Source organism: Nicotiana attenuata, chromosome 10, assembly GCF_001879085.1.
Source record: "Nicotiana attenuata strain UT chromosome 10, NIATTr2, whole genome shotgun sequence".
NCBI classification, from domain to species: Eukaryota; Viridiplantae; Streptophyta; class Magnoliopsida; order Solanales; family Solanaceae; genus Nicotiana; species Nicotiana attenuata.
The window spans coordinates 7,756,107-7,774,932 of NC_031998.1; the positions used below are offsets into that span (position 1 = coordinate 7,756,107).

At 40.2% G+C, this 18,826-nt stretch overlaps 1 protein-coding gene across 1 annotated transcript; it reads left to right on the forward strand.

Annotated features, from left to right (window-relative positions):
- On the forward strand, positions 17,103 to 18,498 carry LOC109232973 (F-box/kelch-repeat protein At1g15670-like). The gene has a single exon (XM_019398679.1). The coding sequence runs from the start codon at positions 17,180 to 17,182 to the stop codon at positions 18,215 to 18,217; it is 1,038 nt and encodes a 345-aa protein (XP_019254224.1). The 5' UTR covers positions 17,103 to 17,179; the 3' UTR covers positions 18,218 to 18,498.

An 18,826-nucleotide genomic window follows, 5' to 3' on the forward strand; every position in this document is an offset into this window, starting at 1 on the left:
TATATCTCAGTTTCTCGAAGTGTGAGTTCTGGTGATTCGCTTGCATTCTTGGGCATGTCGTATAGCAGAGGGTATCAGGTGGACCCGAAGAAGATTGAGGAAGTCAAGAAACTGGCCTCGACCAGGCATCATTCTACTGAGATTCGAAGTTTTTGGGTTAGCGGGTTAATTACCGCCGGGTTCGTACGAGGGATTTTCACTCATAGCAGCCCCGTGACCAGATGTGACCAGAAGGGTTGCCCAGTTAGATGGTCGGATGAGTGGAGGCGAGCTTTCAGAAAAGCTGCAAGAAGCTCTGACACGAACACCGATATTGGTTTTGCCCACAGGCTCAGGGCCTTATATGTTTATTTTGATGTTCCGTATTGGCTGGTGCAGTATTGATGCAGGATGGCAGAGTCATGCTTATGCGTTCGAGGCAATTTGAAGATCCACGAGAAGAATTATTCCGGGTCCATGATCTAAGTGGTGGTGAGGAGCTGAGTGCCATTGTTCATGCTTTAAGATTTGGAAGGCATTACTTTATATGGTTGACGTGTGAGGTGTACACTATCACAAGAGTCTGCAATACTGTTCAAGCAGAAGGAGTTCAACTGATGGCAGCGGAGTGTGGTTGGAGCTATTGAAGTGGGATTATGATCGTACTATGTTGTAACCACCCCGAGAGAGCCAATGTGGTGGCGATGCATTGAGTAGGAAGTCCGCCAGCATGTAGTCTGCTATATTCCGAGTCAGCCAGAGACCGCGTTGCTTTGGATATTCAAGCCTTGGCCAGTTCGGTTTGTGAGGTTGACATTCTGAGCCCTAGAGAGTGTTAGCTTGCACGGTCGCTCGTTCTTCATTTATTGGGCGTATCTTGTTGATCGGCAGTTTGATGATCCCCATTTGTGTTCCTGAGAGGACACGGTGCAGCGATGAGTGCCACGAAGGTGACTTTAGATGACGATGTTGTTTGAGATTGCAGGGGGAGTTTGATGCCAATGTCGGATGGGATTCGAGAGTTTATCTAGTAGCGGAGGCCCATAGTTTCGGTATTCTATTTCACCCGGGCGCCGCGAAGATGTACAAGGATTGCCGGCATTCCATTATTGTGGCGTCGTATATGAAGAAAGATATCGTTGCATATTGTTGGCCTGCGGTGTTTGAACTGTCAGTAGTCAAGTATGAGCATCAGAGGGCCTTGGTGGTTGTGTTCAGAGGATTGAGCTTTCCGAGTGGAAGTGGAGAGATTACCATGGATTTCGTTACTGGGACTTCCGAGACTCAGGAAGAAGTTCGAGCTCAGATATGGTTATTGTATAGGCTGAACCAAGTCAGCGCATTTCATTCCTGTAGCAGTCTCTTATTCATCGGACAGGGTTAGCTGGAGATCTATATCGAGAGATTGTTCGGCCTTCATGGGGTGCCGCATCTATTCATTTCGGACCGGGGTACGCACTTACTCGCATTTCTGCGAGATCAGTTCAGCAGGAGTTGGGCACTCAGGTTCAGTTGAGCACAGCGTTTCCACCCTCAGACGGACGGCCATCCGAGAGGACTATTCAGACATTGGAGAGATATGCTCGCCTAAGCAATCTGTGTCATCAAATTTGAGGCTCGTGGACCGGTTTTTGCCGCTTAGGCAGAGTTCGCCTACAACAACAGCTGACCAGTCCAGCATTCAGATGCGCTCCTTATGAGGCGTTGTATGGATTAGGGGCGATGTCCAATCTCCGAAGTTCGGATGGTTTGGCGCTGGGAGTAGGGCCGTATTGGGTCACAGAGATTTAGTTCAGGAGCCTTGGATAAGTTCAAGATCATTTCAGGACAGGCTTCGTTCAAGTCCCGCTTACTAGTCGCGGCAAAAGAGTTATGGGGATCTAAGGTTCGAGGTGTAGCTTTCATGGTTGGTGAGGTGTCTTGCTCCGAGTGCGCCTTATAAAGGCGTTGATGAGATTTGGGAAGAAGGCAAGCTTAACCCTAGGTTCATTGTCCATTTGGGATTCTCGATCGTGTGGGAGAGGTGGGCTTACAGACTTGCCCTGCCGCCCAGCTTGTCAGCCGTGCATCTACAGTTTCCATTGTGTCATTGCTTCGGAGTATCACGGCGACTCTCAATCCACGTGTTAGTATTCACCACTAGTATCCGATTGGACAGATCTGTCTTACGAGGGAAGAGCCAGTAGCTATTCTAGACCGGCAGGTTCGACAGTTGAGGATCGAAGAAATTTTCTTCATGCTGTGTCCAGTGGAGAGGTCAGGCCTCCCGAAGACTGCATCGACCTGGTGAGATCCGAAGTCTGATATGGCGAAAGCCATGCTTATACCTGGATCTATTTCCCGACTCAGTTACTTCTTTCTTTTGTCCGTTCTGAGTACGAACGGTTGTTTTGAGAGTGGGAGAATGTGACGACCCAAAGGTCATCACCGGATTTCTCTTTTTTTTCGTGCTTCCGAGGCCTTGAATAATCTCACCTTTAGTTGCTCGATTTGGCGTTGGCGCAGTTCCCCCAGGCGGGGGCCGTATAAGCCGGAAAAGATTATGTGTTAAATTCTGATGAATTAATTTTTCAAAAATGTGGCTCGTTAAAATGATTAAAGTTGACTCGGCTCAAACATTTTGGTAAACGGACCCGACCCGTGATTGACGGTGCCCGGGGGTCCGTAGAAAAATATGGGACCGGGCAGTGTGCCCGAGTCGAAATCCGAGTAAAAGAATTTTTCTGTGAAATTGTTTTTCTGGAATATTTAAGGAAAATTGGAAATAAAAATTGATTAAAAGGACTGTGGGTATCGGGTCTATTTGTTGTCGACGCCCCGTACAAGTCTTATACTATGGGTTAAGCACTGTCTGTGGAAATTCTTGGCTGAAATTCGGACGGTCATTGTGACGTGTTGTCGGACCTACAACATCTAAAATTTTGAAAGTTTATGAAGTTCAGAATGAAAAATGATGATTTTGAGGTTTGATTCCTCGTTTATGATGTTATTTTAGCGATTTGATCGCTCGGTTAAGTTCGTAGGATGTTGTTGGGTTAGCGTGTGTGATGGGTTAGGAGCCCCGAGGGCTCGGGAGTGATCCGGAGGTGGTTCGGGGTGGTTTTGCACTTAGAAATATAGCAGGTTTTCTTCAGCTGTTGCAGGCCAGATTTGTTCTTCGCGTTCGCGATCGGCCTTACGCGATCGCGATGCTGGCAAGGTCCCCTTCTTCGCGTTCGCGGACTGATTCCCGCGTTCGCGTAGCTTCAGTTCCTCCCTCACCGCGTTCGCGAGTCACTCCACGCGTTTGCGTAGAGCATTTCCCTGGACTCCCCAAGTCTTTCTCTTCGCGTTCGCAGCCTCCTCATCGCGAACGCGATGATCAGTTGAATTAACCCTTCGTGAACGCGGCCCCTTCCCGCGAACGCGAAGGGCATTTTTGCCCAGTGATTTTTAAAGCTCAAAAACAGAATAGTTAAGGGATTTCTTCACTTTTTCTCACGAGCTCCCTTCTCCTTCAAGCCTTAGGACCCCATTGAAGCCTCCCTTCTTCAAGGTCACTTGGGTAAGTAATTCCCCACCTAATTCCTTCGTTTTTCTTCATTAATTTGTGAATTCCTAGGCCTAAACATGAAATCAAAGTAGAAAGTAGGGGTTTTGGGTAGAGTTAAGTTTTGAGAATTTTGGGTGATTCAACCTTAATTTGGGGTCGAATCTTAAAACAAATTGCATATTTGAACTCGTGGGGTTATGGGTGACTAGTTTTTGGTCCGAGCCTCGTGTTTGGACCATGTGGGCCCAGTGTCGAATTTTGGTATTTTTGGAAGAATGCTAGGCAATTCATATCTAGGCTATGGGATGTTACCATTGAGTCTTTATTGATATTATTGAATTAATTATGCCTAGATACCATTATTCGGAGTCGGATTGTAGAGGAAAGGCGGTATTTGAGGATTGATTGCTATTCTTTGGACCGAGGTAAGTGTTTGATCTAACTTTGGCTTGAGGGAATAGGATTAGGGTGTTGTTTGCTATTTGCTAAATGTTGAGTACGGTGTATAGGTATGGTGACGAGTATCTATACACCGGTGTCTAGCATGACCGTGGGTCCTTGTATGTACTTATCCTGATATTGTTATGACTCTTCCATGTTAATTGATGAATTCTATGCAATGTGAAGAGTATGAGGACTAATTATGAATTGTAAATTCTTTGGAGCGTTGGCTCGAATGATAAAAAGACTATTGAGTAAGAAATGAAAGAAATAGAAAGTGATATGATTAATCCCTTGCCGGGATGGTTTGAGTACATTGATTATCTCCCTTGCCGGGATGTGAGAGTATTGTTGTTGCTCCCTTACCGGGATTTAGCTGATAATTGTGTAATTCCCTTGCTGGGACATTTCTTATTATTTGTTTATCCCCTCGCCCCGTTTGGTTGTGATTACTGTTTGGGTGAGGAAGAGTGATAATGCACGAAGGGTCATTCCGTGCCATGTTTTTGATTATTTGCACGAAGGGTCATTCTGTGCCATGTTTTGATATTATTTGCACGAAGGGTCATTCCGTGCCATGTTTTGATTATTTATGCACGAAGGGACATTCCGTGCTCTGATTTGATTATAATTGCACGAAGGATCATTCCGTGCCATGATATGAGAGTTATGTGAGGGAAAGCACGAAGGGTGATGTCGTGCACTGTATTTGATTGCTTTTGGTGAGAATGAGAGTAAAAGCACGAAGGTTGATGCCGTGCAACTGTTGATTTTCCTGCTCTCATTAATTATTGTTTTTGCCCTGTTTCTTACTTAAATTGTTGACTTTATATCCGGACTGTACTCCCCCTTAGTATGCTTCCCTCCCTCTTAACTGTTTAATTTCTTTGTTCTTTCCTTTTATTGCATATATATATTGAACTGCACAGGTTGGTTTGGTAGCCCTGTCTAGCCTCGTCACTACTTCTCCGGGGTTAGGCCAGGCACTTACCAGCACATGGGGTCGGTTGTGCTGATGCTACACTTCTGTGCTCTTTTGCACAGATCACGGTACCGGAGCAGCTTTTGGACCACAGCAGTAGGATATTGATCGGGAGCTGACTTCAGTCCAGGGACTTACGAGGTAGCCAAGCTGGCGTTCGCAGGCCGGAATCCCTTTCTATGTTTTCAGTTTGTTTTCATTGTACCGAGACAGACACTCATGTATTTCTATTCAGACTTGTTTGTAGCACTCTTTAGTAGTTCGTGAGATAGCGACACCAGTCTTGGGTAGAGAAATGTTAAACTTCCGTATTTTTGGGTTTTCCAGTTATCTGTGTTTTAAAGACTTCCGCTTTAATTTAAGTGACTCGTTATATTTATATTGTTCTTGTTGGGATGTTATCAGAAAATGTTTAAATACTTGGCTTACCTAGCTCCGATAGTAGGCGCCATCACGACCCCCGATGGTGGGAAATCCGGGTCGTGACATACATTCTTTTGTGGACACAGAGAAGCTGGCTAAGAAATATGCATTTAAATTACGATAATCATTAATTTATCTTCCACGTGGCAGCATTTGAGAAGTTCTCATTTTTTTTATTTGATACTTATATTGAAGTTTAATCTGAATAATTATATAAAATTCTATGCTAAATTCAAAATTTCTCACGTCTCCATCGCACCACTTCTAATATTTTGTCGAATATAGAGGGCCAATCATTTTCAATAAGAGCCCCCCCTTTTATCCTTTTTCCAAATGGCCAGTCAATTGTGCTTTGTTCTTTTTTTTTTTCTAGCTAGTCTCTTTCTTTCTTTTTTCTTTTGTATTTGTATTTGTATTGGCAAGATTCTTTCCCTAATGTCTTATTATATTCTTCTAGATACATTTAGATTATGCTAATATGGGCTGAACCTCACCCTAATTTGCATGTGTCCTCATTTGCGTGTACTGCGACTGCATAATTCATAATGGTTGCTCATTAGTAATCATCTCAAAATCAAACTCCTCCCTGTTCCGTTTTATAGGACTCTTTTTAAAACAATTTATTTGAAAATTTTAATTTTTAATTACATACTCTTAATATTACAAAAATGTTATAACGTGTTTACGGCAACTTCTTAAGGTACTTTTCTTTTGTGCTAATAATCTATTTTCCTAAAATTTCATGTGCAGTTAAATATCGTCACATAAATTCAACGAAGGGAATTACTTTTAAAAAAAATCCTGAACAGTTGTTTAGTTTAAGTTTGATGAGCTTTAATTTGATATTTAAATATCTTGTTGTCATTTTAAGAATACAAAAATGGTAAAAATTCACAATCTTTTTTATTTTTCAAAAAAACCCATCCTAGTTGTTATATATGTTAGTAGGTTTTAACCTATTGAAGAATTGATTTCCTTTTTGTTTAATTCCCCTAAAACCTTCTTAGCATAACTGCTCTTTTAATTGTGTTTATTGACGTGCAACCATGGGGCAAGTAAAGAAGTTGTAGCCCTTATTTCATTGGCATCATCATCGTTAATACTTAAAAAAGAAACGAATCACGATGGCACTAACAATGAACAAAGTAATTGTAGACTAATAATTGAGTCAGAATTTTTATTAAGGAGATTCAAAATATAGAAAAATAAACACATAAATAAGTCAAATTCAATATTTACCTTATATATATATTAAAAAATTATTTAAACCATATTCGTAAAATATAATTTTCTGACAAAAAAATGGAGTGAGCCACATTGCGCCTTACGTTGGTAAAATATTACACTTGGATGTTCTAAATTACACTTTGTAGGCAATCCTTAGAGAAGATATTATCTAAAAGGAAATATGAGTCGCATCATCCTATTTTATAACTAGACCATCTCTAATTAACCATGCTACCTAAGTCTAAAACCTAGGAATATTGAGCACACTTGTCACCACACACACTATATGCTTCATAACCTAATCTGAAGTGCGACTTTCCAAATTTTTATTGATTGGTTGTCTTGTTAGTCATTTTCGTTCTAGTTATTTCATTAATGTCTCGTTTCCTATTTAAATGTATTTATCAATATTTCATATTCAAACTATCCAGAAAAATCAAGACATACATAACTGAACGTATACTAAAAGGGAATTTCCTTAGCTAGATGATATATATATATATATATATATATATATATATATATATATATATATATATATATATATATATATATATAGATATATATTGAAATCGCCAACACCTTTTAGGAAATATCACAAGTTACTTTTAATAATGAGAATTTCTTAGCTAGAGGATGCAATTCTATATATTGCTTTATTCAATCATCCACGTTGGAACATCAGTACATGTGATGACCCGATAGGTCATCTAGAGTTTTAGAATCTAATTCTGTGTTTCGAAGCCTCAAATACCTCATTTTAGTCTTTCTCGATTTGCGTATGCAGTCCGAATATTTTTCAGGAAGGCTTTTGTGTAAAAAACTGATAAATTATGAAATTTTACCTTAAAAATCCATTTGAGTTGACTTCAGTCAACGGTTTGAGCAAACGGACCCGGATTCGTATTTTGACGGTCCCGGTGAGTCCGTATCGTGATTTGAGACTTGGACTTATGCCCAGAATCGAATTCGGAAGTCCCTAGCTCGAGTTATATATCACATTTTGTTGAAATTTGAAAGTTCAAAGGCTTAATGAATCTAAAAGTTCGATCAATGTTTGACTTTATTTATATCGGGTCCGTATTTTAGTTCTGAAATGCGGTACAGGTCCATTACTATATTTATGACTTGTCTGTCAACTTTGGTGAGAAACGGAATTGGTTTGACGTGATTCGGACGTCAGGTTGTTAAAATAGCAATTCTAAAGTTTTCTTGAAAATTTATTAGATTTTGGTGTCTGATTCATAGTTCTAGATGTTATTTGGCGATTTGATCATGCGAGAAAGTTCGTATGATGTTGTTGGACTTGTGTGCATGCTTGGTTTGGGTCCCCGAGGGCTCAGGTGAGTTACAGATAGGTTACGGAGTGAAATTGGACTTAGAATCATAGCTGGTGCATTTAGTTTCTGGTGTCTGTTGCAGATCTCGCAAATGCGAGATCAGGCTCGCATTCGCAAGGAAAGTTCGCAATTGCGAACTTGGCAATTCCGCTTTTGCAAAAGCAGAGTCGCAATTTCGACTCAGCACTATTTTTGAGGATCTTCGCATTTGCGAAGAAGGGCCCGCATTTGCGATGGCAGCAGGGTTTGCATTTGCGGCCATTTTATCGCAATTGGGATCACTGGGATTTTGAGAAGAGTTCGCAATTGCGGCCTCTTTCTCGCAATTGCGATGTCTGCAGCTGGGTGAAATCTGAACTCGATGGGATTTTTCTCTCATTCTTCAAATTCTCAAACATAGAACCCTAGAGGCGATTTTCCCAAGAACCTTTCTTCCCCAATTCATTGGTAAGTGATTCTAACCTATTTTCTTTCAATCTTCCATTATATTTCACAAGATTTCAACCTAAAATCTATGATTTTCATAGTAGAAATTGGGGGTTGGGTAGAATTAGGAAATTTTGTAGAAATTGGAATTTAGACTTTAAATTGATGTCAGATTTCGAAAGAAATTACATAATTGGGCTCGGGGTAAATAGGTAATCGGGTTTTGGTCCAAATTTCGGATTTTGACCAAGCGAGCCAGGGTCGATTTTTGACTTTTTGGGGGAAAGTTAGAAAATACTAAATTTATGCATTGTAATTGATTCCTTTAGCAATATTTGATATTATTGAGTCAATTATGGTTAGATACGAGTGGTTTAGAGGCAGATACTAGGGGAAAGGCCCCGGTAGAGCTCTGAATTTATTGCATAGTGAGGTAAGTGTTGAGTTTAACCTTGATTAGAGGGAATTAGGAACCCTCGAACTATGTGCTATGTGAATTTCAAGTGTTGCGACGGATATGCGAGGTGACGAGAGCTTATACGCTGCCGAATTACTTGTTTTTCTTGATTTTCCGCTTTTCCTTAATTATTTCCTTCCATGTCTTAACTGTTATGTGCCCTAAATGCCTTCCATGTTTTAATTGCTAACTTGTCAATCATTGTTTTCTCCTGTTAAAATATTAAGACCTCTTCATGTTTTCATGACTTGCTGCTATTTGGCCTAATTGACGTATTTGCATCTTTTAATTGTCATTTGTTGGACTGTCTCGCCATGTAGTATTTCATACGTAGATTTCCAAGTTGGTGCAAGGTTTACTTCCTGTTTCAACTTTATATTCATCAGTTGTGGTGGTTCTTATGATTTGAATTATTGATTTGACTGTTCTCATTGAGTATTTGGTACTTATATGGTAGGATCGGGTTGCATGCCGTAACATGTGAAATAAGGGTGGATCGAAATGGTGGAATAATGGTGAATTTGTACTGATACGGTGGATCGAGTTGCATGCCGCAACAGGTGAAATAAGGGTGGATCGATATGGTGAAATAAGGGTGAAATGTGATACTGATATTGTTATATGGTGGATCGGGTTGTGCGCCGCAACATTTATTTATTTTGATTGTTGATATTGTTACGGTGGAATAAGGGAGGATTATATTGAACGGTGGGATCGGATTGTACGCCGCAATAACCTATGTGTTTCTACTTCTTGAGTTGTGTTGGTTTTCGGTATTTTCACTTGAAACTCTAAGGATTGGTAACTCTGATTGTCACTGGCTTACTTCCTGAGGCTGTAGCTAATATCTTCAGTTGACTGTCCTATTTTCTTCCGTATTTCTTTTTCTGTGTTTATTATATACTGCGTACATGTTAGAGTGTAAGTGACCTGCCTTAGCCTCGTCACTACTTCGTCGAGGTTAGGCTCGACACTTATTGAGTACATGGGGCCGGTTGTACTCATACTACACTATGCACTTCTTGTGTAGATTTTTGAGTCGGTCCCAGCGGCGGTTATTAGCGTGCTCGAATTGGACAGCTTGTGGAGACTTGAGGTACAGCTGCTCAGCGCCCGCAGCTCCTGGAGTCCCCTTCCCTTTTTGTTTGGATATGAACTTTCTTTTCAGATAGCTTTATGTTATTTCAGACCCTTGTTTGTACTATTCTAGTAGCTCGTACACAGAGGCGGAGCCACAGTGTCGACTATGGGTTCGGCCGAACCCAGTAGCTCTGGTTTAAATCATGTACTTGTCTTAAAATTTTCATACAATACAATAACAACAACAACCCAATGGAATCCCACAAGTGGGGTCTGGGGAGAGTAGTGTACAAATTATTAATTTAAAACCCAGTAACTTAAAAGGATTATGATCCAGAACCCATAAGTTTGAAATCCTGGCTCCGCCCCTGCTCGTACACTTGTGACACCGGGTCCAGGGATGTATCAGACATTTGGCTATTTTAGCTTCCGCATTATTACTTTGGATTATTGCAGTAGTTTCAGTTCTTTCTCATTAAGAAATTTTAAACTGTTAAAAATGGATAAAATGTTCTAACGTTGGCTTGCCTGGCAAGTGAAATGTTATGCGTCATTACAGTCCCGACGGTGAAAATTCAGGGTCGTGACAGTACATTTGAAATAAAGCACAACTATGACATCGATCAATCGATTTGATTTATATCACCTGTAAGTCACTTTTAATAAATTATGTATTAGTTGTTATTCTACTCATTATTTTAAAAGCAATGCAAGAAAGGTGAACCATTTGCCTAATGAATACTGATACTTTTGTCGTCAATTTAGGGGTAGGCATTATTCGTCTTTAACCAAAAGATTGACCGCACCAAACAAAGATTTTACAAATTGGTGATTCGAAATATGTTATAATTATTTGTAGGATATCTCATCTTATTAAGAATAAAATTAAATTATAAAATATTTTTTTCGAATATGCTAAAAAAGAAATTATATCACATACCACGTCTCAGATAAAGCTGCTTCAAAATCAAACCCCTCTTTATACGGCGTCGTCAGCGTTGGGTTGGATTATTTGGTCACGTTGACTGTGTTCCTTCAGTGCCGGCATTTTTCAGATCGTCAAGAAACTTTCAATGACGGCTAATTATATGTGAAAACCTTGGATCTATGAAATTGTAATTGTTGACAAGTTGAAATAAGATATTTAGCTTCTTCTCTTAAATCATAATTATTGATACACCATTTAGGAATCTTCACAATTTTCGGTGTTGAACAAGGAATTTAAATATAAAGAATTTTGAATTCCCGAAAAGTTTCATTTTGCAAAACAGCTTTGCTAAGAGATCATGTGTAGTGTATTTGTTTCTTGTCTAATGATTGGTCAAATTTGCTTTTACAAAGTAAAAAAGAAGAAAGAATAAGTTTTTTTTTTTAATCCAAAATTTAGACTCAAACAGGAAAAATCGAGACGAAGTATCAAAAATTGAACCGAGAGAACCAAACTTATCTCGGTAATATTTCAATTTGTCCATAAATTAACCGAATGGAAAAGTTAGTGAACTGTCGCCATTGTCGCAGAGGACATTTTGATACCATCTTATTTTGAGATGCACTAGTAAGAGCCCATTTGATTTAGCTGCTTAAAAGTGGCCGATAAATATCAAAGTACTGAAAATACCTTTAAGTACTTAAATTGATTTAACGGAAAAGGGCCAAAGCTATCCCTATCGTTTGCTAAATGGTTTATAAATACCTTCCGTCCATCTATCCGTTCAAAAAAATACACTCCGTCCATCTATCCGTTCAAAAAAACACACGAAGTTAATTCTATTAACAAAAATACCCCCGCGACTAACGGCAGAACTGACGGAGTGTGTTATTTTGAACGGATAGATGGACGGAGGGTATTTATAAACCATTTAGCAAGCGAAGGGATTATTGACCAAGAATTAAATATGGGTCTTATTTTTACCCATTTACCTGGTCCGACCCTATTTGTTTGACCTGCCTAATTATTTTCTTTCTTTTTCTTTGCTTTTTTTTCCTCTCTTTTTCCTTATCACCCAGCACACCCACTCTCATCTCACAAAGAATTTTTAGCGTTTCTTTGTTGAAACAAATCTTTCTTTGTGTTTGAAAATATGGCTTTGCTTTCACTTCATCTGCAATTCATGGCTCTTTGTCATCCTCTTCTTCTTCTTATGAGCATCCCAAAAGTAACCCTTTACTCTATTTTTTACCTTTTATAGATTCAATCTTTATCCTAGAATGTGATAATTTCAAGCTTTTTAGCACCTTGGTTTCAATTTTCTTGTGTGCTTGTATCAGTTATATGTAGTTGTTTGTTCTCTGTTATTTCGTGACTCTTTTGTCTTCTTATGAACAATCCAAAGATTTCCATTACTTGTCCCTTTCAAAGTTTCAATATTTCTCCTAGAGTTGATTGATATATTTGGACAATTTTAGCATTTGGGCTCAATTTTTTTGTTTCAGATTTTTTGTTTGTTTTGATCCTTGTCTTCTTACTTAACAACCCAAATGTATATATTGATTTTTCATTTAAGAGTTTCAATACTTTTCCAGAGTTTGATTGGAGAAATTTCAGAATCTGGTTTGAATTTCGGGTTATTTGATTTTGAATTTTATCTATTCTTTAATTAATTTGTTATTGTGTGTATGCAGTGTCCCAATTGGAGAAGAAGAAAGGCGGAGATCAAATGAGTGGGAATGGGTGTGATAGATACTACCCATTTTTGTAAATGGGTCGGATAAGGTAAATGGGTTGAAATAATATTCATTTTTTGTTCCAGTCAAAGATTGCCACGTGGCCCAACTATCCCTATCTTTTGCTAAATGGTCTATAAATACCCTCCGTCCATCTATCCGTTCAAAAAAATACACTCCATCAGTTCTACCGTTAGTTGCGGGGGTATTTTTGTTAATAGAATTAACTTCGTGTGTTTTTTTGAACGGATAGATGGACAGAGTGTATTTTTTTGAACGAATAGATGGATAGAGGGTATTTATAAACCATTTAGCAAACGATAGGAATAGTTTTGGTCCTTTTCCGTTGATTTAATATATAAATAATTACATATTTTGAAACAAAAATATTAGAAGTGATGATAAGTCGTTGATTTGTTTATCAGCCCTTTTCTTACCTCAAATGTGTATAAGCTAGTTTGATGAGTTTAAAATCTGACCCAAACACCCTCTAAAGTCATCTTTTAAAGCGCTGGTCTTATGTTACATGGTAAAATAATTTAATGTATTGGATGTTGTTTACCCTAAAAAACGGACAACAACTAAATTTATATGTTGTTTAAGGATATGCGGATTAATTCGATACAAATGATAAATTGCATTAGATTAAACAGATAAATGACGTAATAAATTGGCAAACCAATTAAGGGGAGTGAACCCAACTCGGTAACAATTTTAATGGAATGACTGCATTCGATCCCGGGCTCTCGATAATGAAGAACTAATGGACAAAAGTAAGACCTTTGAATAATAGAAAAAATAAGAGTATGTTGCCTTGATATGCGTGTTACAACGTGTCTAATGAATAGTCAGACTCCCCTTTATATATTAGGGGAATTTCACTATAAGTACAATTCCATAAAAGGTAAAAATCTTCTGTTTTTGCTAATCAGTGATTCTCGATCGATACGTGCCGAGATCCACGTCGTGACATCTGGCTGGGCACGGATATCACGACCCTTTGATAGTATGCTCAATTATCTGATAATGTTCTCCGAAATTGGGATTCGAATCGGACGTGGGGGACGTGCCCCGATTCCTCCGAGGGCAGTTGTTTTGCCCGGGTCCCGACTCGAGGGACTCCTTGCTCCGATTCTGGTTTCTTAGGGTCATGTCTCTGCTCCGTTTACATCATCGAGAACCGAAAATGTCCAACGGGCTCAGTCTTACCCGTATACAAATAGTCCCCTCAGCTTGTGAGTAGTTATATCCGGCGAGATCCCTGTCATGTCAAGATGGGACCAAGCGAAACAATCTATGTTAACTATAAGGAATTCAATGATTTTTTTCCGGATCTCGGGAGTTAGCCCCTTTCCTAGGTATACCTTCCGATCGGGAAGGTGTTCGATCAATGTGACTTGTTCCAGCACCTCAATCGTTGACTTGGTGGCATCGGAATCGTCAGGAGCTATGAAAGACCTGGGGACTTCGTAATCGTCATCCTTTACTCTCTCTTGTTTTTCTGGTTCGGTCGAGGCTGGTGTCGGTGATTGCTATTTGGTTTCATCCATGGTGACCGAACTTGAGTTCTTTGATGTCGAGAGTACGGATATCGGGACTACCTCATCGACCGCGAGCATTTCTTTTGCAGTCGGTTGCTCTCCGTAGTTTTGATTCCTCCTGGTGTGGGAAATCTCAACGCCTGATATAGTGTCAAGGGTACTGCCTTCATGTTGTGAATCTATAGCCTCCCAAATAGAGCATTGCATCTTATATCTCCTTCGATAACATAGAACTTTGTTTCTGAACGGTTCCGGTGGTGTTTACCGGCAGGGCTATCTCCTATTTTATGGTCTCACATGCCATGTTAAATCCGTTTAAAACTTAGACTGCAGGCACAATTTGGTCTTGTAGACCTAGCTGCTCCACGACCCTCGATCAGTGCATCATTGTATGGTTGTATGATGCCCTCAGCGTCCTTGTCGTTGAAAGATACGATTCCTTCTGGTACATAATTTCGAGTCCGTTTTTCCTTTGTAATAGACACTTTAGTGCGTTTTAACATCGGCCCCTAGGGGACATCAATCCCACCAATGATCATGTTAATGACGTGCTGAGGTTCCTCCTACTCGATCTACTTGTTGGAGTCTCTATTCCTGAAGTGATTTTTGGCTCGATCACTCTGAAATTCTCGGAGGTGTCTGTTATTGAATAATCGGGCTACTTCTTCTCTCAGTTATCGACAGTCTTCGGTTCTGTGGCCGTGAGTACCATGATATTTACACATTAGGTTGGGGTCCCTTTGGGCAAAATCGTGTAATGGTCGAGGCCACTTAGTATCTTTGATGTGTCTGATGGCTGATATGATACCGGCAACATCGACATTGAAGTTTTACTCCGACAACCTTGGTGCTTCCTTAGACCCGATGGGTCTATCAAAACCGTTTTTTTTCATGAGTCCCCGGTTATTATGACTCGGTCGCTTCTTCTCTCACTCCTCGCAGGGTTGCGTCCGGACCTATTACTCCTTCGATCTCCATTGTATGGTTGATACCGATCTCTATTCGATCTTGGCTCATCATCGACGACTCTTTTGGATCTCCTTTACAAAGGCATCTGCAAGCATAGCAAACGAGTCAATAGAATTAGGGGGTAAGTTGTGATACCATATCATAGCTCCTTTGGACAATGTCTCTCCAAACTTTTTCAACAGAACGGATTCTATTTCATCATCTTCCAAGTCGTTCCCCTTGATGGCGCACATGTAGGAGGTCACATGTTCGTTTGGATCAGTTCTCCCATTATACTTCAGAATTTCAGGCATACGGAACTTCTTGGGATCGGCTTTGGAGGTGCGGGGAAAGGATTTTGGACAAATTTCTTGGAATCCAGGCCCTTTAGTATCGGTGGTGCTCCTGGGATTCGATCAACCCTGGAGTTATAGGTCTCCACTTTCTTCTCGTTAGCTTCGATTTTCTTTTCTCCCGATTCCACCCGTTTTGTCAATTCCTCGAGCATTTTTTATTATCTCAGGATTGGTCCCAAGTTCAGCTTCACTCGTCCTTTTTGTGACTGGTTCATTTCTACGAGCGTTTTCCCGAAGTGGTTCGGGCTCAACTCTGCTGGGAGCGCAGTTCTGGTTCTACAACTGGGCTATTGCTGCCTGTTGAGCTTGTAATTTTTCGAAAACACGCGCAAGTTGATCCCTTCACTTTCTCCGTTGTGCGTACTCTGGGCTATCGACCGGGCTCCCCTGCGGACGCTGTTTTCGGGATCAGTAGGCAAGTTTGCTTCGATAACCACGTGTGAGTTAGCATCGATCGGATCCGCGACTGGAACTCCGTTAGGGTCAATAGGGGGTGCCTCTATGCTGGGCACCACGTTATTGTTTTATCCATGGTGGCCGGACTCAGCATCAACGTTCAAATTAGCAGATTGGGAGTTTGACATTCTTAATTTTGACCTAAAATCAAAAGTTCAAAGAACAAGTGTAAAATAGAGTGTGTTATGGAAATTTGTATCAGATTGCCACTATTATCCTTAGCCCCACGGTGGGCGCCAAACTATTTACCCTAAAAAATTGATAACAATTAACTTTATATGTGGTTTTAAGGATATGCGGATCAATTCGATACAAATGATAAATTGGGTTAGATTAAACAGATAAAGGACGTAATAAATTGTCAAACCAATTAACGGGAGCTATCCCGGACTCGGTAATAATTTTAATGGAATGCCTGCCTTCGATCCTGGGATTTCGATAATGAAGAACCGATGGACAAAAGTAAGAATTTTGAATAATAGAAAAAATAAGAGTATATTGCCTTGATATGCATGCTACAACGTGTCTAATGAATAGTCAGACCCCCTTTATGTAGTAAGGGAGTTTCACCCAAGGTACAATTCCATAAAAGGTAAAAATCTTGTGTTTTGCTAATCACTGATTCTCTGCCGATACGTGCTGAGATCCACGCCGTGACATCCAGCTGGGCACGGATATCACGGTCCTTTGTTAGTCATGCTCGATTATCTGGTAATGTTCTCCGAAATTTTGGGATTTGAATCGGACCTGAGGGACGTGGCTCCGATTCCTTCGAGGGCAGGTGTTTTGGCTGGGCCCCGACTCGAGGGACTCCTTGCTCTGATTCCGGTGACGGTCATGTCTCTGCTCCGTTTACTTCATCGAGAATCGAGATATCCAACGGGCTCAGTCTCACCCGTATACAGATGTATTAATTTCTTAACTAGCACTAAACAATATTCATTGTATGCTTACTTTTGTTAATGGAGAAAAAGGAAAAGTAAAACAAGAATCAATACTTTATTTTCAGTTTAGTCATAAAACAAAAAGGGACAAAGTAAGGAAATTCAAATTTCCTCTATTTAAAAAACGAAAAAGAAAAAGTCTCTCGATTTTATTATGAGGAAGCCCATATTTTACAATTACGTCGGTATAAAATTGCCTAATCGGCGGATGCCACGTGGAATAATCTTAGTGCCTCAACCCTAAGATATCATGTGACCGTCATTTTCTCACACTCATCTTCTCTTACTATAAATATCCACGTAAAACCCCCAAATTTCTGCACCACTTTATCTTCTTCTATTTCATTCTAAGCAAAATAACCTTCTAGAAATAAACAACAAAAATGAACCAAGATGAGTTCACTACTGAGTTACTCCCGGGTTTACCTGAGGAAATTGCCCTTGAGTGCTTGACCCGATTACACTATTCAACTCACCGAGTTGCTTCTCGTGTTTGTAGAAGATGGTGTAGGCTTCTTCAAAGCAAGGAATTTTATTATCATCGTAAACAAACTGGTTTTACTCATAAAGCCGCTTGTTTAGTACAAGCACTTCCTGTTCAATTCGAGTCTAAACCTGTAGGACAACCGAGGTACGCTATCTCGGTGTTCGACTCGGTAACTGGGAGTTGGGATCGGGTTGACCCGATTCCGAAATATCCTGACGGGTTACCGATGTTCTGTCAAATTGCGACAACGGAAGGCAAGCTTATTGTCATGGGCGGGTGGAACCCAGCGAGCTGGGATCCGATTAAGGATGTTTTTGTGTACGATTTCATGACTCGGAGGTGGACTCAGTGCAAGGATATGCCGGGGAGTCGGTCGTTTTTCGCGATGGGAGCTGCCGGAGGACGGGTTTTCATCGCCGGTGGTCACGACGAGAGCAAGAACGCGCTGAGCTCCGCGTGGGTTTTTGATATCACGAGCAACGAGTGGACTGAGTTGCCTCGGATGAGTGAGGAGCGTGACGAGTGCGAAGGTGTGATAATCGGGTCGGATTTCTGGGTCGTAAGCGGGTATGATACCGAAAGTCAAGGCCGGTTCAAGAGTAGCGCTGAGTTATATGAACTCAGTACAGGTGAGTGGAGGCGAGTTGAGAATGCTTGGGGGTCGAGTCAATGCCCTAGAGCATGTGTGGGGGTGGGCAAAAATGGAAATTTGACTTGCTGGGCTGAATCCGACCCAAATGTTAAAGTCGGAGCTTGTGGTGTTGACCTTGGTGATCGGACCTTGGTAACCGGGTCGGCGTATCAAGGAGCCCCACATGGATTTTTCTTTGTGGAAAACAGCAAGAAAGAAGGGCAAAATAGTAAATTGGTGAAAATTGATGTTCCAGAGGATTTTTCAGGATTTGTGCAATCTGGATGCTGTGTGGAGATTTGAAATTTTGTATAATGTTATTTGTAAGTATGTAACTACGTAATTTTCCCTTTTCTTTTTCGTACTTTTTCCACTTGAGATGAAGCAAAAGTATATATAGTAGCTCTGCTGCTTTTAAGCATAGTAGTCTTTTTATGTAAAACTATGTTTGGAGTATAGTATAGTAAAAAATATTGGAGCAAAAGTAACTAGTAGCACTACAATTAACTTTTGTATCTAACTCTTTGTACTTCCTTTTTCCACTTAAGAAAGGTCAATTGATTATCTTATTGGAAGTTCAAACTTATGATGTTGCACTTTTGATTGTAACCTCCGCCATTGAGCTGTTCATATAAAAAGTAAAAGAAAGGATGTATAAAGTATGTTACCTTTACGTAGAGTTTATACTATGATGCAAGTATTATTAAGTAATTTCACAGTTTAAAAACGTCTTTTTATTTTGTGTTTGCCTGTGCATGTTCTAAACTTCTAATTTATTTGTAAACGGGGTAAATTTTTTGGTTTTCTGTTTAATAATATTTGCAGTCACAAAAATGTATCCTCTTTTTGTATAAGAATACAAAAAACTACAGTACTACTTTCCAACTGGCAGAACAGCATGACTTGGAGCTT

What these genes read in the sequence shown, in the direction of transcription:
- LOC109232973 (XM_019398679.1), top strand. Translation starts at nt 17,180, where the DNA reads ATGAACCAAGATGAGTTCACTACTGAGTTACTCCCGGGTTTACCTGAG.